The sequence below is a fragment of the Lissotriton helveticus genome, chromosome 1_2 (genome assembly GCF_964261635.1).
Source record: "Lissotriton helveticus chromosome 1_2, aLisHel1.1, whole genome shotgun sequence".
In the NCBI taxonomy this organism is placed as follows: Eukaryota; Metazoa; Chordata; class Amphibia; order Caudata; family Salamandridae; genus Lissotriton; species Lissotriton helveticus.
Genome location: NC_136058.1, coordinates 108,436,723 through 108,460,605, shown reverse-complemented (window position 1 = coordinate 108,460,605; position 23,883 = coordinate 108,436,723). Strand labels below are relative to the sequence as shown.

At 41.5% G+C, this 23,883-nt stretch overlaps 1 protein-coding gene across 8 annotated transcripts in view; it reads left to right on the top strand.

Annotated features, from left to right (window-relative positions):
- Window positions 1-23,883, top strand: part of NFIA (nuclear factor I A) — a 453,578-nt gene that overhangs the window by 211,615 nt on the left and 218,080 nt on the right. For all 8 annotated transcript variants that reach the window (XM_078669672.1, XM_078669705.1, XM_078669697.1 and 5 more), the window contains exons 3-4: window positions 4,654-4,719; window positions 11,495-11,569. In XM_078669672.1, coding sequence (XP_078525798.1) covers window positions 4,654-4,719; window positions 11,495-11,569 — 141 coding nt within the window. The remainder of the gene's footprint in view (window positions 1-4,653; window positions 4,720-11,494; window positions 11,570-23,883) is intronic.

The window sequence follows — 23,883 nt, the reverse complement described above, 5'->3', positions numbered from 1 at the left end:
ACACACACACACACACTCTCTCTCTCTCTCTCTCTCTCTCTCTCTCTCTCTCTCTCTCTCTCTCTCTCTCTCTCTCTCTCTCTCTCTCTCTCTCTCTCTCTCTCTCTCTCTCTCTCTCTCTCTCTCTCTCTCTCTCTCTCTCTCTCTCTCTCTCTCTCTCTCTCTCTCTCTCTCTCTCTCTCTCTCTCTCTCTCTCTCTCTCTCTCTCTCTCTCACAGAGCCACTCTCTCTCTCTCACAGAGCCACTCTCTCTCTCTCACAGAGTCTCTCTCTCTCTCTCTCTCACAGAGCCACTCTCTCTCTCTCACAGAGCCACTCTCTCTCTCTCACAGAGCCACTCTCTCTCTCTCTCACAGAGCCACTCTCTCTCTCTCACAGAGCCACTCTCTCTCTCTCTCTCTCTCTCTCTCTCTCACAGGAACCCACTCACAGAGCCACTCTCTCTCTCTCTCTCTCTCTCTCTCTCACAGGAACCCACTCACAGAGCCACTCTCTCTCTCTCTCTCTCTCTCTCTCTCACAGGAACCCACTCACAGAGCCACTCAGACACCCACTCACAGACACTCACACTCATATGGCAACTCACACCCACCTAACGACATATACAGTCACTCACACACCTCATCTAAAGTAACAGTAAGTAATTAGAAAATACAATTTAAAAAAACCTTAGAAATTCACTAAAAAGACCAAAGGTTACATGGACGTTATAGTTGGGCTCAAACTGAACATGCACAAAACCATAGAAATTCAGCAGTTATACTTACAATGCACTGCTTATGACTTCACATATAACATTACTCATGACATGGTCCATGACATCACTTATGACATCATCCACAGAACCACTTGCACATCAACTCACACCCGGCACAACCACTCATACACCCACTCACACATCCATACAGCTACTCACCCATACATCTACTCACTCTTCCACAGTCCCTCATACAGCCACTCACTCACCCATACAGCTACTCACACACCTTCTTATTTACCCATGAAGCCACTCACACACCCATATAGCCTCTCATCAGAGCCACTCACTCCCCATACAGCCACTCACACACCTACACAACCATTTACATACCCATTTACACAGCCATACAAGCACTTGCATGTCCACTCACTCCCCCGCCCGTACAGCAACTCCAATACAGCCACTCACACACCCACTCAGTTAACCAAACAGCCTCTCAAACAGGCACGTACTCACCTATACAGCCACTTACACACCCTGTCACTCACTCACACAGTGACCCAGTCACCTATACAGCTACTCGTACACTCACTCACCCAAACATACAGTCAGTCTAACAGCCACTCACTCACCCATACAGCCATTCACACACCCACTCACTCGCCACTACAGCCACTCACACACCCATATAGCTACCTACGCACCCACTTATTCACCCATAGAGCAACTCAGACACTCACACACCCACTCACACACAGATGCACAGTCACACAGTCACTCAAATAATATATGTTAGTAATAGTATCACTCAGTCGTAGTACACAAAGTACACTGATTTAACTTTTGCAGTACCTTAGTATATATGTTTAACACTTAGAAACATTTAGAAAACACTCACAATCACTGGATCATAGAATTAGTGATGTCATCGCCCACCCAATGCTTCTTCAGTGTCTTAGGGAAAGCAGACTGGATAGTTTGTCCTTGGACTGGATGGATTCCTTTTTAAAGGAGCGAAGCTCCAAGGAGTCTCAACAACCTTATTACTCGAAAAGTATGGCGATGACTCAAGGGGTCCCCCAAGGGTCTATACTGAGCCCAAGTTATTCAACTTGTATATGGCCCCGCTGGCAGATATAGTTGATAAATATGGCATCAGTATTGTGTCATATGCGGAAGACACACAATTGGTGGTCTCACTGTCTCAATCTCAGGAATAGGCGGCCACCAATTTCACCACATGTATACAGGAATTTGCAACCTGGATGTCTAACCACTGCCTAAAGTTAAATGGTAGCAAGACGGAGGTTTGAATTGTGGGGAGGACTCCCTCTTTATGGTCCTCATCATGGTGGCTTCAAACCCTGGGCACAATCCCCCCTCCCAGTAACCAGGTGAAGAACCTGGGTATGTGGTTGGACTCCAAGCTTTTCTTCGATAGCCAAACAAGAATTGTTTCGGGGTAATGCTTTGAACTGATGAGGGGGCTTCGGAAGATTCTGGATGTGCTTCAAGTAGAAGCCAGGAAAACCCTAATACATGCACTAGTAACTTCCCGCCTGGATTACGCGAATGTCCTATACTTAGGAGCGAGTGGCAAGAATGTGCAGAGACTGCATGCATACAGAATGCGGCGGCACGCCTTGTGCTGATGCTACCAAGGAGAGCGTCTTCTAGAAACGCCCTTGCTACCCTGCACTGGCTCCTGGTGAAGGAGAGAATAAACTTTAAAGCATTATGCACCAGTAACCGTATCTTGCAGGGTAAAGGACCTAGCTACCTACATAGCCTACTGCCCCCTTACTCCCCAACTCGGGCCCTGCGGTCCTCGGGGGCTGGACTGATTAAGTTGCCAATTATTAAAAGAGCAAGAATGGGTGGCCTGTCTCTTCGCCATCTGGCAGCTAAACATTGGAATGCTCTCCCTCTCGACCTCTGGACAGAACTAGTGGAGAGGATCTTTCGGGAAAAAACTAAAGACCTGGCTTTTTCAAACATAAGGGGCTCCTGCTAACAAGACTCTGAGAGTACCACACAAGATGAGGTTAGGGGCCGCAGCACGGGGACACACTAGATCAGTGTAACCATGCGCTTTATAAGCTCATTATTATTTATATATTTATTCATCAGTGATATCACTGCCCATGTAATGAGTGATATAAGATGTGAGGTCATAAATAGTGCATTGCCGGGGCATATGTTATAGTTACCTCAGGTAACTATAACTACTGAATTTCTATGGTTTTGTGCATATACAATCTGAGTCTACTAAAACGTCCCTGTAACCTTTGTTTTTTTTCAGTGAATATATATATATATATCTCGAATTTACAATTTACAGAGAAATTATATGTTTAAGCACAGACCCACTACAGAAACCTGTGCATGAAAGTATTTTGGAAGACTTTAAATGTTGGATCCTGCTGCTAATCATAATAAGGTTCTCAAATTTTAAAACTGTATTTGGTAGCTAACATGTTACAAACATTTTTTATAAATAAGGTATGTAACATGTTAGTTACCAATTCGTTTTAAAATTTTAGAACTATTATAGCAGCAGGCTCAAACATTTAAAATCTTCCAAAATACTTTCACGCACAAGTTTCTGCAGTGGGTTTGAGCTTATAGATACAATTTCACTGAAAATGAGAGCTAATATTTATGACCTATTGCAACAGCATGTGACTAGGAGAGTTGCAACTAACTGAGAATGTTTGTGGTCTTGCTACAAGGTTTTTTATTTCAAAGGTTTTTTATAGAGTTTTGAGATAACAAATTATACATAAGGTAAACAATAAAACATAAAGTGGCCTGAAATTATTTAAAATGGGGAAGTCACACAGCAGTTTGTAGATTATGGTTGGTTCAGATGACTTATCCAACTTAAAATTAATACGCAGATAAATAATTAAGAAAGGTAAGGAGAGGAGAGGGAGGAGCCATTACGTCGTTTCTATTGTGCACATTGCGCATTAGATGTACATTGTGCAGGGTTGCAGTTTATGATTGTGAGAGATTGTTAGAGAACAACTTTTTAACCAGTACTTTAAACTATTCGTAGAGTACGCTTGGAACTGCACTTTGCTCATGATTTGATGACCTTTTTGACTATTTCAATTGTGTGGTTCTGCTCCCCTGGCTTTTCGCCCTATTTTTGGGCTTGGCCTGCATGTGGAGTATTTATGCTTCAAACTTTATTAAACTAGTATTTTCATTGATTGAGACCAGGTTATTATTTTTCTTTTGGCTTTTTGCACACCATTTTAGATTTAGCACTCAGTTGATAGTACATGTCCTGCTTCTTTCCCTCGCCCTCTCACTTTTTTCATCTTCTATGCAGTCTCTCTCTCTCTCTCTCTCTCTCTCTCTCTCTCTCTCTCTCTCTCTCTACTCTCACTCTCACTCTCACTCTCACTCTCACTCTCACTCTCACTCTCACTCTCACTCTCACTCTCACTCTCACTCTCACTCTCACTCTCACTCTCACTCTCACTCTCACTCTCTCTCACTCTCTCTCTCTCTGTCTGTCTCCCTTTATCTGTCACCTCCTCCACTTCCTCAACGTTCCCTACGGTTAAACTCAGGCCCCGGACTCCCCCATTTTAGGGATTCTTTCCCTTTTTTGTTAGTGTTTCTATTTCATAGATTCATGCAATGCTTTAGCAGTACTTGATTCTGGTGTCACTGTTGCCATTTAATCCAGTGAAAATATAATTTTGCAATTTGTGAATTACAGAATAGCAAATGATAAGTCATATCTAGCTTTAGGTAATCTCTGCTCGCTCAGCGTGTAAAATGCCATGCAACTGTTTTGTTCTCTAAATCATTTTTGAGAATATTCGTACTCTAACTCCTATGTTCATAATGTATATCTATGCAGATTATATTTTGAAGAAGTCTGAAATCTTTCCAATGCAGGTCCTGTAACCTTGCCTTTATTTTTTATCTTTCAGATTCAAGTCAATCAGATAGTCCCAGCCAGCAAAGTGACAGTGACATTAAGGACCAGCCAGAAAATGGTAAGGATTTGCTTGCTGTTTATTTAAATAATTGTTAGCTTCTCTGTAAAGTAAGATAGTCTTTGCGTATGTGAGTGTTTTGATAGCAATAACATGGCAACTCATCACCACCTTCTTCAATGGCAGTTAATTTTGCAAAGTTGAAGGCATTTCACAAAATGCGGTATGGTGTAAGACAAATGTTTACAAAACATTAAAATACGGTAGTCGGAAAGAACTATTGAATGGTAAATCTTCAACACATACATTTTTTGATTTTTGTAAGGCCTGTATGTCAATTTTGAAATGTTGTAAAAAAATATCTGCACTATGAAGAGGTTTATGCTGTTGAGATCCAATCCATTTGCCTGAAATTTAAAATATGTTGTAACCAGCTGTATTTTCCATTACGGGTAGGAAGCGCCCTCCTCCCCCTTAGAGTTTGTTTGTCTGCTAAATATGCAAGATAATCTGATTTCTAGCAGCTGTATTCTTACCACCATTGAAAATAACTCATAGTTTTTCTTCTGCTACAGCAATGTTGATGGAACTGTAATACCAGCAGGGCAGTATTTTAACACATGCTGTATTTCTTGCAAAATAAGGCACGGAGTGCTACTCATTCTTTATAGCTACACATTCTTATATAAAATGTATATTACTAATGACAGTCCTATACCTTTTTGCATCTAAATCACATATATATATATATATATATATATATATATATATATATATATATATATATATTTTCATACAAAAGGAGCGGCACAACCAGATAGTTTTTTGAAGCCTTTTATTCAGAGCTTCACCCCACCAACGCGTTTCAGCCACACAAGGCTTTGCTCACGTGAGCAAAGCCTTGTGTGGCTGAAACGCGTTGGTGGGGTGAAGCGCTGAATAAAAGGCTTCAAAAAACTATCTGGTTGTGCCGCTCCTTTTGTATGAAAAGGTAATTTTTTGGGTCAGGATCCGACCCCTGGGCTGAGCACACACTGGTGAGCGCTCTCATGATCTGCTGGATCACATTGTGACGATATATATATATATATATATATATATATATATATATATATATATATATATATATATATATATATATATTTCACTCCAACATACGTCCTGGTAAGGATGATGCTCGAACACCCAGATTAACTTGCAAGTAAAGTTTATTCAGGCAAGTAGAAAAACGACGCGTTTCGCCATTACGGCTTGCTCACGCTCGCCCAATCAATCTAGTCGCCATCTTAAATACGTGACCATCTATATATATAGATAGAGATAGATAGATAGATAGATAGATAACACCCTGCATATACCAATACTTTCAATCCAAGGTGAAACAGAAGGACGGATATATATATATATATAGGATTTATTTTGTAGAGTTTTTTTTATTTTTGCTTAAGGAATTCTTATGATTCCTGTGACTTCATTCCCCTTTCTACTTTACTTGTATCACCAATCACTGTGGATAAACATTAACAAAATGTTCAATAACAATGTTAGACATACACATTGGTTAACTCAGACCCCCTTAACCCACACCATGATACAATTTACTTATTGGTACACTTGTTCCAATGTTAATGTAACCACAACATCAAACAGGAAGGATTTTCATGGCACTATATTTACTATTACCTCTGTCTCTGTTAGTCCCTTATAATGTTTTTACAATTTTTCCTCAACAAAATTCAATAACTGAGGAAAATCACAAGGCATAGTGGTTTCTTTAACCTCTGATGGTCTTTGTTAATCGTCCTTAACTGATTATAATGATATTCTTACTAACTCCGACCATGTTCATTCTAAATGAGGCACTTCTAACCATAGTTATTTGCAATTGCAACACGTCCTCTTATTTTAGCTCCCATTTTTATTCACATTTTTGAGGACAGTGTGGTCTAGAACTCTTTTCCCACTGCTTTCAATCTTGTGTTAATTAAACTTTCCTATTTAATTGGACAGAATCATGTAGCTAAAGTTTTATTTCAGTATTCTTTCTGTGGCTAAAACTCTACAACTCTTTCTTAGTTAAATTGCTTCAATTTTCATTTGAAACACATCTGATAATTTCCTTATAAGTGAGGGTTGCAGCACAGACATTGCAAAGAATAAATGTTATTTTAGAATCTGCAGACATCCCAACTCTGACATATGGGTTAGTTAACTTCAGTTGAATCTATAGGCCACATGTATTTTCCATCCATCCACATTCTCCAGTTGGTTTAAGAATCGATAATATTCAAAGTTTTCCTAGTTTTTATCTTCTAGATTCCAGCACATTCAAATTGGTGTTTTGTCAAAAGTGATAACAGCTATAAAAGCTATCCACAAGGCACTCTGGATAATGGCTTCTCAGCCCCTTTGGCTGTGACATAAATATATGATTATTGTGGTTATTCCGAAATTATTTTTCTTAATAGTTTTTTTCAAAGCAGAGTAAGATACAGCATGTGTGGGGGTCATCAAATATCACTGATGTCCAGGAGACATTCCGCACATGAAGTTGGTATCATTAATTCATTGAATGCATATAATTATCATAATCACTGCCAATCTCGCTATTTAAAAATGTTTAATCTGAAACTGGTGAAGTTTTTAGAAGACTATTGTGACAACAGAGAGTATAAACAAAGGTACCAGCAATTACAAGATAAAAAGCACTCCATGGTAATCCTGCATTTATTTACTTTGGCATTTTATATAACACTATGTGTTTCCTTTCTGCAACTCCATAGCACAGATATATACAGCTTACTTGCAGCTTACTTGCTGGACGTAGAACGTATTGTCTTATCAGTCGGGTTCAAGAACCATGTTGCATATTCTTCAATAGAACCCATGCTCCATTTCAGTTTCAAAAGAAGCAAGGCTGGAGAGTTCCATTTTCCACTCTTTGGCAGGGGTTATGGGCATTCCAGAGTTTTGGTCCTTGTAAACCCGGCGATTTTCCCATTGTTTCATCTACTTTTAAGCGATCGATTGTTGTGGACAGTTCTTAAGCTAAGATGAACGATGAAGATGTAGTGTGGTTTTATTACTGCAACTATGCTTGCCTTTGTCCCAGCTGGATTTGTGGACTGCTCAAAAGTATTTGCATTTGATCCTAGCATCTACCAGCACCCAGTAGAGGGCCACAGGATTAGACCACTCTTGCTTACCAAGATTAAGCTACATTATGCCTGTTTTGTTCTAAGGTTTCGGAACATAGAAATTATTTTCTTGGGGAGACCAGAGTAGATGATATTACAGGAATGTAAGCATGCTAGGACAAGGGCTTTCATCTGCTCAATTCTGTGATCAGCATGAAGAAATGGAAGAATTTTGCAGAGTAGGCTGAGAGGCACGTTCACATCCTTTGTTACAGCATTGACTTGAAAATCAATGTTATTGAATGGACGGTCCACTTTTCTTGTTTTAATTGAGGCCGCAAAAAACCTTCAGAGGTTTGTAGACCAGGATGGTAGAGCATATGACTCATATTTTCTAACAATTGCAATCTCATCCTTGGCATCTTTCATACATAGAAAACTCACTTTCATCAAATTAATTAAGTTATTTAAGCACAGAGTAATGTTAGTTGGAATTTCAGGGCAGGTGTCCAAGTAGAAGTTGATTTGGGTGTCATCGGCATTAATTTGGAAGTTCACCTGGTGCTGCAGAATGATGCATGCCAGGGGCAATAAATATAAAATTTTTGGAAAGCAGACAGAGATGTATGATCCTTCATGAAAGCCATATATATGACAGTGTCTGAATGATTTGGTAAATCCAATTCTGACGCTTTGCCTGCAGTCGATGAGAAATGATGGAACCCATTCAAGCGCAGGTCCAGATATTTCTGTCGACTGGTCAAATCTTTTCAGCTTTATTGTGTTGTCAACATATTGTAGGCCACTGAGAATTCAGGTAGAAGCTGAGTGGGTTTCTTATACTCATCCAAGTTGAAAAAGCTGTTCTTTCGTTTTAGCAAGTGCTGTATCAGTGCCGTTCCCAGATTGGTGGTAATGGAGCTGATGTTAAAGTTCCACATACTTTTGAAATTGTTCCATTGCCTCTCTTAACATGATGTTATGGAGAAATGGGAAGTGGAAGATTGGTCCATAATTGGCCAGTATTTTCAGGACATCCGATGTTTTAATATAGTGGAAAATAGAGTTTTGTGTATGTTTATTCTGGTTCAACAAAATAAAGTGGGGTTCTGTGGAAGAGGGGAGCTATAATGAGGCCTCTCTGTACCCATGTAAAACACACAAAAGGTGATGGTGGGAATGCTTGCCGTAAGTATCACCACTGGCAGTCACTCGGCGTATTATTTCAACACATCATTCTTTTGCCCACAGTGCCACCTCAATATAGACCCAGCCATATGCAAATTAGTCTTGACCCCTCTCCAGTAGGAACAGTCCAGTTTGAACTACTAGGCCAAGTCCTACCTGACTGAAGGAACCTGAGACTAGTTTCACGCTGATTGGAATTCGTCAGTAAGGTGTAGCTTAGACAAGGGACTGGAATGTGTCCCAAGTGATTGCTAGGGGTTGAGATTAATTCAAGCATTCCATCCATCACCTTGTGGATGTTGCACTTTACACCCTTAGTGCTATCAGTATGCCCAGATGTGGGTCCCGTGCTCACTGTGCCCTAGCTACACCTCTCTGATGAGACCTGTTAGGTCACAACTGGTCTGGGGTTGCTTGTGATCGTTTCTGGAAAGGGCTTCGTTTGGCAGTCCTGGAAGGACTGTTCCCATGAGGAGCAGGTTGTTACTGATTTGTAAAAGGTGGGCCTTTATCTAGAGTGGCACGGTGGGTGAAAAAGGATGTACTGGAATGCCGCCCCAAGCGATTTCCAGTGGCTGATATTAATTAAAACATTTTGATCCATCACCTTGGTGGTGTTGCAGTTTACGCCCCAAGTGCACCAGGCATGCCGAGACATGGGCCCATGTGACAAAGGACCCAAGCTATAACTCACTGATGAGACCTAAGTAGTTCGAAACCAGTCTAGGGTTGCTTGTGGTCCCATCTGGAGGGCGCCTTGCCTGGCAGTTAGAGACGGACTATTCCCATGAGGAGCAGGGCTGAAACTGACCAATTTGCATAAGATGGGCCTATGTCTAGAGTAGCATGGTGTGCTATAAACGATGGACAGGAATGTGGCCTGAGCGATTGCCAGTGGCTAAGATTTATTCAAACCTTCCATCCATCACCTTGTTGCTATTGCTTTTTCTGAACTTATTACCAGGTCTTCGCCTATATCGAATATGCTTTGCAGCTTGGGCCATTCTGAGTTTCATATGGGTGTGAGTGTAATAAAGGGTAGGATCCGTGGCAAAAGGTCTTCTTAAAGTCTTCATAGTTCCAAGCATTTGTTAGATGTGCATTGCTAATAAAGTGAATTCTGTCTAGAGACACAATTGATTCACATAAAAGTGAGTGAGTGGATTGGCTTACTGCTGCTGATTCAGTCACTTATGACAGTTTAACACGTTTTCTGCCAAGCTTTATTTTTATATGAATTGTGAGGCCATGTCTGAATCCCAGTAGTTTGCACTGCATCGTTTGGCAATACATTTCTTCATATTTAAACAGAAGCAGATGTGTGTGCACATACCCATTCATATAGATCTGTTGGGAATGTAATAAAAGCAAGTATTGCTTTATTTTTTGGGTGCTTTGACCTTTTGTTTACAAGAAAACTCTCTTTGTGAAAAATGCTTGAATATGTTTTGAACAGCATTGCTGCCCTTCAAAACATATGATGCTAAACATTTTATAAAATGTATTGCTAGGTTAGTATACACCATCACGCCACCCCAGTGCTGCACAAATCACAAACATACCACATACAAGTACCACACACAGTAAAAGCACACACATATATCATAGTACCCTTTATGCCTCAAAAATCACTCCGTTATAGTTTGTGGTGTTTACGGTTACTTTTTTGCTTTTAAAGGAAGTTACTATCTGGGAGCAAGGTATACTCTTTTGTTAAGACGACAAAATCGTGTTGAAGCACAATAGTGTGGGAAGGAGGGGCATGTTTGGGTATATTTCTTGCAGTTTGGCAAATTTCCTGGCACACAGAATGCCATTATCCAAGTTTTAGATATAGATTTAGAGTGAATGTTACTCTAGTTGTGTCTTTTTTTGTGATTTTCAATGTCCTGTCTATTCTTTCCACAAGTTACCATAGTCAATATAGAGCAGATGTTACTGGCGTAAATTTTTAATAAAAGGGTAGGCATAATTCTGATCATATGTTTCACAGAAAGCAACATTTGAAATAAATCCCAAAGTAAATTTTTATATTTCACTTAGGAAGTAATTTTAGTCAAAATGTCTGATTTCCTGTTGAGGTTTTTCAGTGTTGAATCTTCCAGATGCCCTTGTGTTAGTACTTTTTAGAAATTTCAGATTCCATAAGTATTTGCACTTGCATGTGTTTCCTTTTGTTTGTGAGGGTGTGTGGATGGGCTAGGCAGGGAGGAAACATTCCTCTTCTTGACTGCAATATAATGAATTCATTGTTTGTAGAAATAAGGCAGTCATAGGTTTGCCGCCCACATAGCAGGCCACCTAAGGGCATCCACCAGCCCGTAATATTTTAGCATTCCTAGACTTAATTCAATCCTTATGATAGCCAATAGAGTGCAGCTCATGTCTGCCTTTGGCTATCCGTTTCCATAAGCCATCATTAAATTGATTCTTAAAATTAGTGCATGCTATAAAAGAACTCTGATCAGATTTTCTATTAATTACCATTCTTAATTTTCATTTGCTTTTAGGACATCTGGGTTTCCAGGACAGTTTTGTTACATCAGGTGTTTTCAGCGTGACTGAGCTTGTGCGAGTGTCACAAAGTAAGTATCTCAGCAAGCCTGTTCTCCATCAGTCTGCAACAAACTTTGGGTGAAATGTTTCTCTTGCTTCCTCTTGCAGTTATGTAAATTTATTAACTGTCCTGGTCATGTAACTTAGCATGTTGGATGCTAAACAGTAGGTTCAGAATTGATTCACACAAAGTCCTACTATTATCAACACCGACCTTCAGGGTCCAAGCTCATTCCACCTGCTGATTGGAAATACTAAATTTTGATGGGCCAGGAATCAGTGCTGGAGGCAAGAGCAGCAGCAAAAGAGCAACATTTCTTAATGGCCTGCGTTGGACCCCAGTTATGGAACTGGAAGGCTATGATGTGGTCTCCTGCTGGAGATGATATTAACATTAACACTTATAGTAACGTTTGTAATGTTGGGGGTGGAGGTCTTGGAGCCAAGACATAGTCAAACATAGGCAATGCAAGAAGAATGCAGTTATGTCAATGACATATTAGCGATACTCTCTATTAAAGCACTTGCATTTACATTCAAGATTTATTTTGGAATAAGCATTGGAGAAAAGAGGAGAAATAAGAAGTATCATTTATTATTACTCATATTGAGATTCGTTGTATTGGATGGTTCAAAGAAATATAACAAGCACTTGTGAATTTAATGTCTAACACACAGTAAAATATTGTGCAGTAATTGATTCGTACAGTAAGTGCAATAGCCTTCCTTGGAAAATAATGATCTTTCAGTAAAAATCACTGTATAAACGTGTCACTTAATTTTTATGAAACATTGGATATATAGTAATAGTAATGTGTTTAGTTGCTTGTATGCAGTTTGTGGTTAAACTAAATTTGGTGGTTACTCTTAACTGAATGACTGCTTTAGAAAAGCTCAGTAAAAGCTACTGCGATTGTTTTGCACCTTTCCTTTCATGTTTTTTAAGTCCTCTTAGTTATTCCCTTGTTTTTTGATGAGGCGTAAGCACCCTTCAGGTGTGTGTTTTTTACCTTTAAAAAAACAATATAACTCCTTCTTTCAAACCTGTAAGTGGCTTAGACTGTTCTCACCTTTTTTTCTAACTGTATGGATTTCACAAATATGCTTCCTGTTGTTGCAAATCCTTTTTTATCTTGGGCCGTTAGGTGGACACCATTAAATGAAGTTGTTCATATTTAGCGTAGTTATTTTAGAGGGATACCATTAAATGAAGTTGTGCATATTGTCTCGAAGGGCTACAGTCATGTCCAGTATTAACCACCAGTGCTCACTGAGGCTTCGACTGCCACTTCCACCAAAGACTGACAAAATACTTATATGAGTACACCATGCAGGCATACACACCCATAATCATATGACCGAAGATGGAGATCATTATATGTATTTAAAGGGAATGGAGTTGCACCCCAAAAGAGGAAGTTGAAGATTGTCTGCTGCTCTGGTAAAGTAAGAAAATGGTTTCTTCACCGTTAGTTTTGTATCAGACAAAAATGGGGAAAAACCAATAACTAATCACTGTTCTGGAGCTTGGAAAGTTCTTCAAATTGGTGAAGAAAGAGGAAAGAGAAGGGTTTTGTGTTCTCAAGCAGAAAGAGACCGAATAGTGCTATCTGTTGCATTGTCTCCTTTTGGGTCGATGCAATACCAAGGAAATAAGGCGTTCAAGGGTGATAGCTTCCATAACATAGCAGTGGACAAATTCTAAGGTCTCTTTAGAATACCCTTGGCTCACCTTTAAAATTGTAGACTGCCAAGACAAGTATTTACTCTGATGATATCGCTGGTCGATGCAGGAATAAAGAATTCAAAAAGCAATGAACGCTATGGACTGATATGTTTCTAGAGGATAGAACACACTGCACATCTGCCATACATTCTGGTGTGGCAGACTTGGCGACAAACACATGTGGGAAATGGCTACCAGAATTGTTTTTGAGATATGGCTTGATAGGTGTGAATGGCGCGAAGAGGTTATATGCCCTTGCACAGCCAACCCACACGTTTTGGGTTCCTTGTCAACCATAGACTTTAGCTGTGTGTCCCATAATCAAGGCAATAAAATAAGGATTTGGAATGGCAGTGCTACACCGTGATTGCAGAAAATGTGGGAGTAGCCATACATACTCTGTTATCACGACTCATCGAGTTAAAACTGCGAAATGTGGACATTTGCTTAGAAGCCTTTGAGGAGGCTATAATAATATATTGCTCTGCTGTAATCAGACAACATGGCCGTTTTCTCTACAATGCCTAAGGGGTTCCAAAAACATATTATTATGCTCAGCTAGCTGTGCCAGGATTAATAGGGGAAGTATTAACACAAAAAAACGTGGTTATGGGGCTTGAGACCAGCGCTGGTGCTGAACTGAGGAGGTGAAGGAGTGCAACCTGACCAGTAAGGGCGACTGGTATCATGTGTAACGCACCAATATTAAGGAGTCTTAAACTTCTCATACCTAGTAATACATTCTTCTTGCATGAAGGGAAAGGGTGAACTATAGGATCTTTGAGGGTTTATCGAACTTATACACTCAGCAAGACTACATACAGGCCTGCTAATGTTTCAACATAAATAGTTCAGTTTGCAAATACAGGTTGGGACTGAGAGTGATCACAGGCAAGTAGTATTTGAAAAATAGACCTGTGTCCACGTGGGAATAATATTTTTGAAACCTCACAACACCTGATATTGGCTTGTTCTTTGTACAAGACCAGAAAGAAAGGGAATGGATTTTGTCACACAGACTGACCGCTCTGATCAGAGGAGGGAACTCCACATCAGTCTGGTTAACTAAGAGGAGCTGTGTTATAGGACAGTGATTCTTAAGCTGTGGGCCGACTTAACCTTCCTAAGATTCTTTACCTGATGTCTACTCCAAACAACTCGCCTGAAACACTGCAAAGCTGCGCTTCCCTTACTGAGTTTCGTAAGAGATTGAAGACCTGGCTGTTTTAGCACTTGGGCTGCTTTTTTTGGTTTCATCTTACCTTGATCTAGCACCGGGAAACCCCCTGGGGTAGCTGTGCACATTATAAGATGTAATAGTAATAATATTAGTCCGGGGGTACTCAACTGTTTATAAAATTAAATAATTGATAAAATACATATACATAAATAAAATAGCTAAATTGTAAATTTAAAGTTTTAAAATGATGCATAAAAGCAAATTAATTTGAAATTGGAAGCTAATATTTAGGTTGGTATCCTTATCTTGATTTGTGGGAGTAGCACAGGTACAGCAAATGCACTTTAGTATGAACCATTGATGGTTTAATTGTAATTGCACAGTTATGTGCTGAAAAACAGAGCATGCTTCAGAAGCCAAAAAGACAGTGTGATATGCTAGAGGCTAGCATATCACTTCGTCTTTTAGTTACATAGCTTGAATTTGAGCCCAGGATGATTAGCTCCCGGTGTGCAAATGCACATTTCTTTTTGTCTAATGGAAATACCTTATTCCCTTTGGAAAAAAAACTTTCCTCTAAACCCCACCCTATCTTGGGGTGATCTGGTCCTCTTCCCATCCTGGAAGGGTACTTTTCCAATGATTTTACAGGGTGGGTAGGGGTTTGCCCATAAACCTACGCTCATTGGTTTTCACAAACTTACAAGGCAAACCATGCTTCTAAAATCCCAGTTGCCACCCCTTGTGTGGGGTTTACTACTGACGATTTCTCTACACCTGTAGCTTAGAAACCCACTGTAGTAAATCATGTGCACACTAAAATGTAAACATTTTCATTTTCAGTTATAATCATAATCTTACACACTAATATTGAAGTATTTTAATTTTTATCCATAAAAATAAGCTTTGGCCAATATTACGTTTGTGAAATTGGTCCATATTCTGAAATATGGTTATAGCTCCTGGCTTGAAGTGCTGGCTAAAATAGTGCCTTATAGTACTGATTTTTTCTGCATGCCTGAAAAACTATTTCTAGGAGATTACAAACGGTTTCCTTCCTCCAGACACTGGAAGTAAGAGTTCCTTTACTAGGACATTGCAAGGGTAGGTAATCTATATGCTAAACAACTCTCTTAAATACTCCCAGCAGACTGATCTGGAGTTAGAGCTACAAGGATGGCAATTACACTAAGTGATGTGGTGCTCTCCCACTTGATTTTTTTTAATTTCATGGTTTAGGATTAAACACAACTGAAAGCTGGCAAAAATGGACCCCCCATTTATCCTGAACTAATGAAGCAGAGAAAATGACGAGTTTCGTGATTTCGATGCCAAATTCCCCTGTTTTCATTCAAAAGAGTACTTTAAAAGGGAGGAAAGACCTTAAAGTTGTCTCTGAAACACTCAGTTTTTCGAGTCAAGCTAGCACATATTACCCAAACTGATCATTTGTTTGTACTTGAAACGGTAGCTAATATTGCATCAGAAGTGTCTCAATCCAGCAGTAAGTGGGGGGGCAACTCTCTGTTATACTATTCATATTTGGAAACATCCAGTGGGAGATTAGAAAGCTAAATATAATTTGTCTTAAAGAGCTCACCAACGCCATATGCTTAACTGTGAATTCGAAAGTCGCTCTCATCAATACAACTGATCATGGTTGATATGTGAGGGTTAGGTAATACTTTTTTAGGTCGTTCTTGAGCATCACCCACAAGTCTTGCAGTTTCATTCAGTTTATGAGAGCCTCTTTTGGAAAAAAAAGATTCTCCCACTTCCTTGGGCAAATTATAAAACCAACCTTTTGTTGCCTTCTGGGCATGTCAATTTGACTAATAATAACCAACCCACGTTGGCATGTAAAGGACTAGACTGCTCAGATTGCCTTTAGCAAGCAAGCAAGCATGGATTTTATTGTTAAGTCATTTTGATGAGCTCAAGTTCATATAGGATAAGTATCATGGCACTTTAAATTATTGTCGGAATCTGAGATTATGCTGTTTTGCTTCACATTTGAGTCAAGATGTTCTGTTCCAGCACTTTAAAACCATGAGCCCAAATATAATAGGATGGGAACCAAGGCACTCCCTACCAACTGCCCAGGCAAACTTCATACATCAAAACAGGTTCTCCTGTTTGGACCAGGTCGATTGACCACAAACTAGGGTAGGCCTGTCGGGTCCTGGGAGGATGGTGGACGATGTGCAAGGCTGTGTGGGACCGGGTGTGGTCCCCTTGTTGGAACCAACCCGGCCCCACACCGCTAACGAGCGAGGGGCTGACATGGACGCCAATCTGTGCCAACTGGGTCCCCCACTTGACATCGGGCCTGCCCATACTTTGCAAACAGGGACAGTGGAGCGGGCCGGCCCTGCCGCCATCGCAGTTCGCGGAGTTGGTTCCCTAGACGTTGGTTCACCCGTGGTCACCCCGCAAGCTCCTGCTGGAGCTCAGGGCATTCTGCCGCTTGATCCAGGACTGAGAATTCTCTCCTGGAACGTGGCAGGAATTGCGAACAAGGAAGGCTCTCCGGAATGGGATTGCTTGGTAGAGGGAGGCGACATACTCCTCTTTCAGGAGACTTGGGCGAGGGCCGCTCAATCCAGGAGAGGGTTTGAAGTTTTCGAAATCCCTGCCAAATGGGCTGGCAGGGGGAGGCCATCTGGTGGCTTGGCAATCTGGATCGCGAGTCACATTGGGTGCCAGGCGGAGCAGGTTCACACGAGTTCGCAGGACATCCAGTGTGTGCGGCTCACTTGGCCTGGCAAAACGCCGTGGGCCATTGTTAATGTCTACTCGCGTCCAGTGGCCTCGCTAAATGAATCACCTACCCTAAATGATTTGGCCTCCTTCTTGGGCCAACTTCCGGGTGATCTCAAGGTGGTGCTTGGAGGAGACTTCAATTGCCACTTTGAACCTCTGGAGGGACTACTGGATGGTGTCCTTACGGCCGAGGATGACCATTGGGGGGTCCCACCCTCAGCTTCTCCTCACCCTAAAGCCTGGTCCCCCCTAGCCTTACAACTTATGTCCCTTACCCTGAATTGGGCACTGAGGGCGTGTAATGGTCGTACCCCTTCCGATACCCCCTCAGTGTGTACTTTCAACAGGAGGGGCCATGAGTCGAGGCTAGATTACATCATGGTGGACATTACTCTCTGGCCCAAAGTGCTTGACTTCAGGGTAATTAAGAGGTCAGACAGCGACCACAATGCCCTTTGCCTAAATATCCTGTGCCCTCTGCCCAAGACGGATCTACCCCCAGTTGGCCTAGGGGACGATCTGGGGGATTTGACCATCACCACAAACAGGCGCCGGGTCAAGTGGGGAAAACTGGTGAACTCGGAAGAGTCCATCAAAAAATTATATGAGGCGGCCCTCCCCAGCTTCATGGAGGTGGATGCTCTCCTGAATGGACTAAGAACCCCAGATTACCATGAGAAACTGGGAAACATTCACCAGGATTTAGTGAGGGACTTGGCCGAGGTCCTCCATCCGGAAGTCCCAATCCGAAAGAAAAGGACTCCTGTTCCCTCCTGGTATACCTCAGATTGCAGGGCAGCAAAATCTGAGCTCGTTGCAGTAATAAAAGAGGGGTCAGATAAGGCCAAAGTATGTGACCTCAGAAAGCACTATAAATCGGTGCTGGCGGCTGCCAGGACCGAGTGGGACTGGAACCACTGGCAGGATCTTTATGATGCCCTTAAAGTTAGGGACTCCAGGAAATTCTGGGCCCTAGTAAACAATGGGTCAAGGGAACTTAGCAAAGCGATTGAGCCTAACATAGCCTCCGCGGTCTGGGAGGCCCACTTTGGGGCTCTTTACCAAGACACTAGTTCCTGCCCGGCTGTAGAGCTGCAACTGCCCTTGGGTACTCAGGAGCCTGGAATGGATCTATCCCTGGGGGAAGTGAAGCTTGCCCTAGAACGCTTAGCAGTGGGGAAGGCGCCAGGCTTGGATAGGTTACCCGGGGATCTATTTAGGCACCACCCGGACATCTGGGGCCCATACCTTCTTATTCTTTTTAATGCTATTCTTGGAGGTATGGCGATTCCTGAGTCGTGGTTGGGGGCAGAGATTGTGCCCATCCATAAGAAGGGTTCTACTCTGCTCCCTTCCAACTACAGGCCTATAAGTCTTATAGATGTGCCCCAGAAGGTCTTTGCGCGCCTCATCTTGGATCATCTCCTGGACTGGGTCGAGGACAATGACATCATGAGCCCCCTTCAGGCTGGCTTCAGGAAGAACACGTCGACCATGGACCAAATTTTTCGCCTCCTTCTCCTGTATTGGAAGACGGTCACGCTAGAGGGAGGTCGACTGTACATGGTCTTCGTGGACCTGAGGTCAGCCTTCGACCTGGTCCCAAGGGGGAAGTTGTGGGAGGTTCTCCAGAAGCTAGGAGTTCCCCCCCACCTCCTCAGAATCATCATTAGGCTGCATAAGAACAACTTTGCGGTAGTGAGGTGTGGGAGGGATGGCAAGCCCTCGGGTAAATTCCCAGTCCACCGAGGTGTCAGACAGGGCTGCGTTCTGGCTCCGACACTGTTCTGCCTGTACATCAACAGTGTCATTCAACACCTTGACGCTGTTGGGGACAATGATGCCCCGGTTTTGGCAGGAAGGAGGGTTCCGGCAATAATGTTTGCCGATGATACCCTCCTTCTTTCCAAATCCCCCATGGGGATCCAGAGGATTGTGGATGGTTTTGGCCACTTCTGTCGACAACATGGGTTGGAGGTGAACACGGATAAAACTAAGTTCATGATCTTCAACCCCCCTTCCAAAACCAGACCCAATCCAAAATTGGGGGGAACTAGCCTTGAAAGGGTCTCCACTTTTATATATCTGGGGGTTTCCCTACAAGAAAATCTGACATGGGACTCTCAGGTAGCAAGATCCAGGTTGAAACTTTCCCAGCTAACGGGCGCACTCCTCAGGGTGTCCAATAGATCTACTTTTAAACCTGTTAGTCCGGCCCTGGAAATGTACAGGACCCAGGCGAAGGCAGCTGCCTTGTACGGCAGTGAGCTGTGGGGACATAAAGCTGGGAAGGCTATGGTAGGGGTGGAAAATTGTTTCCTTAGACGCTTACTTGCTCTCCCGCAGGGCACACCACTCCTCCCTTTAAGACTCGACCTGGGCCTTCCGTCAATTGCAGAGGACCTACGGTCGAAACCTGTGAAGTTTTGGCATCGGGTATGGACCACCGAGGAGCTGCACCACTATAGGCAGGACCTTATACACATCATGAGGCTGGACGTTAATGGTAAGATCCCTTGGCTGGCATACATTAAGTCGGAATGTTCTAGCCTGAAACTGCCTGACCTTTGGGACGATCCTGCTCAGGGCTGCAGAAGGATTTCACGCAAATCCCTCGCACAACTTTACAAGAATGAAAGCCTTGCTGGTATGGACAATGCATATGACAGTGGAACCCTGACGGGACGTTTTTTAGCATCCAAAAATTCGTATGTCTTTGAACCTTTTATGGATTTTATTTACCCGCTTTTGGCGAGGAAATTGTTCCTGCAATGGAGGTTTGGCACGCTCCCTACTAAAGTCTTTACCTACAAATGGTCGTCAGGGGGCGACAAGCTCTGTCCATGCTGCAAAGTTAAGGATGAAGACGATCTGCACATAATGTTCTGTTGTTATGTCTATCGGAGCCCGAGGAGGCGCTGGCTAGCCCCACTATGCCGGAACCTGGGCTTCAGGAACTATTTACAGGCTTACAGGGTTCTGAAAACTAATACCCTGGGCCACATTGTGTTTGCGGTTTCTAAATTCCTAATGGCAGCATGGTTAATAAGGAAGAAAATGTCAGGTTAATTCATATTACCTTGTATTTTCTAACATTGCAGGCCCAGTTGGTTTTACTGTATATACTGTGTTTTATCTATATGTATTTTTACTGCTTCTTTTATGGCCCATGTGGCCGAAATAAAGAATTTTTGGATTGGATTGGAAATAGGATGGGAAGTAGACAACGTTATATATGGGTCCATTAGAAATGGGTCTATCATTTTAACTGAGAATGTACATATTACATTTGTTGTAAATGAATACAGGGCCACAGCAATTAATGGCTTGTTGTACCATGCCAAGAGCCCAAATCACCGGGGAAAGTAAATGGAGATCTGATCGACAACGTATTTGCATTGAGTGTGCTGGATATAATAATGTGTGAAAATAATTTGTAGAATTTTTAAAAGTAGGAATTTATTTACAAAAATAATGATTAGTCCATGTGATAACTGTTAGTAACTGTGGAAGTATTTAAGCTGTACACACTGAATTTGTAGTTTGCATGCTTACATTGTAAAGAACCTCATTCACTAAGTTGTATTTTTCTGTAAGACACAACTACTCACAAAACACATTGTCATTCGGACCTTACAGGGTGGGAAAGGAGATGATTCCATTGGAATTTAGAATATATATGCCAAAATCTCCAGTTTTCATGTATTTATGACTTACATCGCTGCCAAAGTTAATAAGGTTCTCACAGAGAATATATGAAGTGAAACTACAATCCGGGATTCAACAGACTAAAACTGTAAACAGACCCAAAGGACAGCGAAATAACTTTCTAACTCAACTTGTGGCATGTCTCTTTTCACATACCGTAGCACATTCTATGCCAGCAAGGGACTCATTGAACAAAGTTAATGATAAACAATACCGATCTCAAGTTGCTGCTGACATTACTTCTAAAAGATGATGATTTTCATGTGCAAAGCTTCATTTTGTGAATTTCCTGGCCAACTATATAAAAAAAAACACAGCAGACATTCTCTCCTCTTTTGAAACTGAAACTGTTATCCAGTTTCAGCATATATACTTGAACTAAGGTTTTCAATATTTTATGAGAGTGTACATTACAATTGTAGAAATGGATTCATGAGACATTGGAATTCTTTTTTTATATTTGACTTCTTAGACATATACTAGATAATCTTTTCATGCGGGTATTTACAATAAGTTGTTTCTGAACTAGGAAGAAAATAACATTAGGTGAGCCAGTGCCACACATCTGCCCATTTCCCTATTGACCGCATTTAATACAATGCTCTGTAACATTGTGGAATATGGCCAACCAAAACAATTGATTCCTCTCTTTGGCAATATAAAGCATGGTGACAGACACATTAAAACCTAATAAGCTTTTGAAGAATACAAGGTGCTACTTTGCCCACTGGTGCCACAAGCATCCCTATTTATAGTGATAGTCATTTTTCCGGTACTGTCTTGAACTTTAAGGTGGAAGAAAGAAACATAGCATGCATCCATTTATGGCACATCGTAATAAAAAGGCATCTATGAACTATACAGAGATGTTCTGCTGCACATCAAACCTAAAGAGTCCTGTTGAAACATTAGCTGTCTTAGGTTCTGGAAAAGCTACAGAGAAACACGTGAAACCAACAGCAATGGAAGAGGGAGAGTAGTGAGAGGTCGGCACACATGCAAGGAGTGATTGGCAGGCACAGGTGCTGCTAGGCTTGTGGCAACAGAGCTGGAAACAAACAACATGACATGGAAAGATGCAAAAGAAACCTTCCCCAGATAGCCCACACAAATCACGATGACAGCAGCCACGGACAGGCCAGTGACACCTTAGATTTGACCCGGTTCAAGTAAAAAACACAGATCAGTTACACGTGAGAGCATCAGAAAACAAGCATTGGCAAAGCCAATAGGTGCCAGCAACTGAAGAGCTATTGACGTTGTCAATGCCTTTCAGCCATCTGTTATGGAGTGAATGTATTTAGTGTGGATTGCAATTATATGGATTGGATTGGAATTGTTTGCTGTGGAATTATGTGGTGTCGAGTGTGGTTATGTGTAGTGGAATTATGTGGCATGATGTGCAGTGGAATTATGTGGTTAGTAATTATGCAGTATCGATTGTACTGGAATTTTGTGGAGAGGGATTGTGTGGTATGGATTGTAATTATATGGAGTGGTAGTGTTTGTTGTGGAGTAGCATGTAGTGGAGTAGGATCATGTGGTGTGGTATTGAATTTTGGAGCATGATGTTAAATTTTTTGTTGTGGATTGAATATAGGTGGTATGTAGTGGAATTGTGTTGTGGGGTGAAATTATGTGGTGTCAAATGGACTTGTGTGAAATTGAATTGGGTGGCATGAAACTGTGTGGCACTGAGTGAAATTATGTTGAGTGGAATTATGTGGCATGGTGTGGAGTGTATTAACGTGGATTGTTATGTGGCATAGAATGGGTATATGTGGGATGTATTTATGTTGTATTGAGTTGGAGTTGAATTATATGGTTCTGAGTGTCATTATATGGTGTGTAAATATGTTGCGTGGTGTGGAATTGTGTGGCTGTGTTGGGAATTATGTTGCATGATGTGGAGACGAATGATGTGACATGGTGTGGAGTGGAATTATGTGGCAGTTATGTGGTGTGAATTATGTGTTGTGGAATTATGTTGCATGTTGAACTTTGTGGAGTGTAATTATGTGTTTTGGAGTTGAGTGGATGTAGGTGCAGTGTATATGTGGCGTGAAGTGTCATTATGTAGGTTGGAGTTGATTATGTGTAGTGGAATTATCTGGAGTGGAATTATGTTGCATGGAGTGGTAGTATGTGAAGTGGAATTATGTGGCATAGAGTGGAGTGGAAATAAGTGAAGTTGAATTTATTAGATTGTGATTATGTGGCATGAAGCATAATGGTGTGAATTGGAAGTTTGTGTAGCTGAATTGTGTGGGGTCGCATTATGAGATGTTTAAATTTGTTGTATGTAGTGGAATTATACTACATGGATTTCTGTATTGTGGCAGTTCTTTCCAACTCCAACCTGTTATAGCAACAAGGGCCCACAGGATTCTAACAAACAGAGGATATGGGCTGCATAAATAACTTTGCAATCTTGTGGAACCCTAACTGCTAAAATTTTGCTCTAAATAATTGAACCCCTTGTATATAAACCTGGGGGAAGGCTTTCTTTATAAACAAAAAACCCCCATAAACTGATAAGTATAAACTATTTTTCAGTTGAGAAGAGTCAATTTGAAAATAGGCTTGCTTGTTATGGCATCACATGCAGTGGGCTTAACATGAAGGCAATTAAGCAACAAATGCATTCAGTCCAGGGAGGGAACACATGCAATTCTGGATGAAAGGCGCTTCAGTTGCTCTTTGGGGTGAGTCAACCTTGCTCACTCTTGTTTTATCTCCAAAGAAGTCTTAAATTATTAGGTGAGTTTAGGTTTTTGCAAATTAATTATTTTAAATTCTCTAGGATAGCTTGGAGTCCCATAAAGTGGGCTGAACAAACACGTACTGAGCTCAAGCTGCGAAACAGGAGACAAATGGAGAGCCCCGCTGTTGGGGACAATGTTAGGAGGAATTCCATGCTCCATAGGAGAGAGAAAGCATTTCTTCTTTTTCCGCAGATCGTGCAG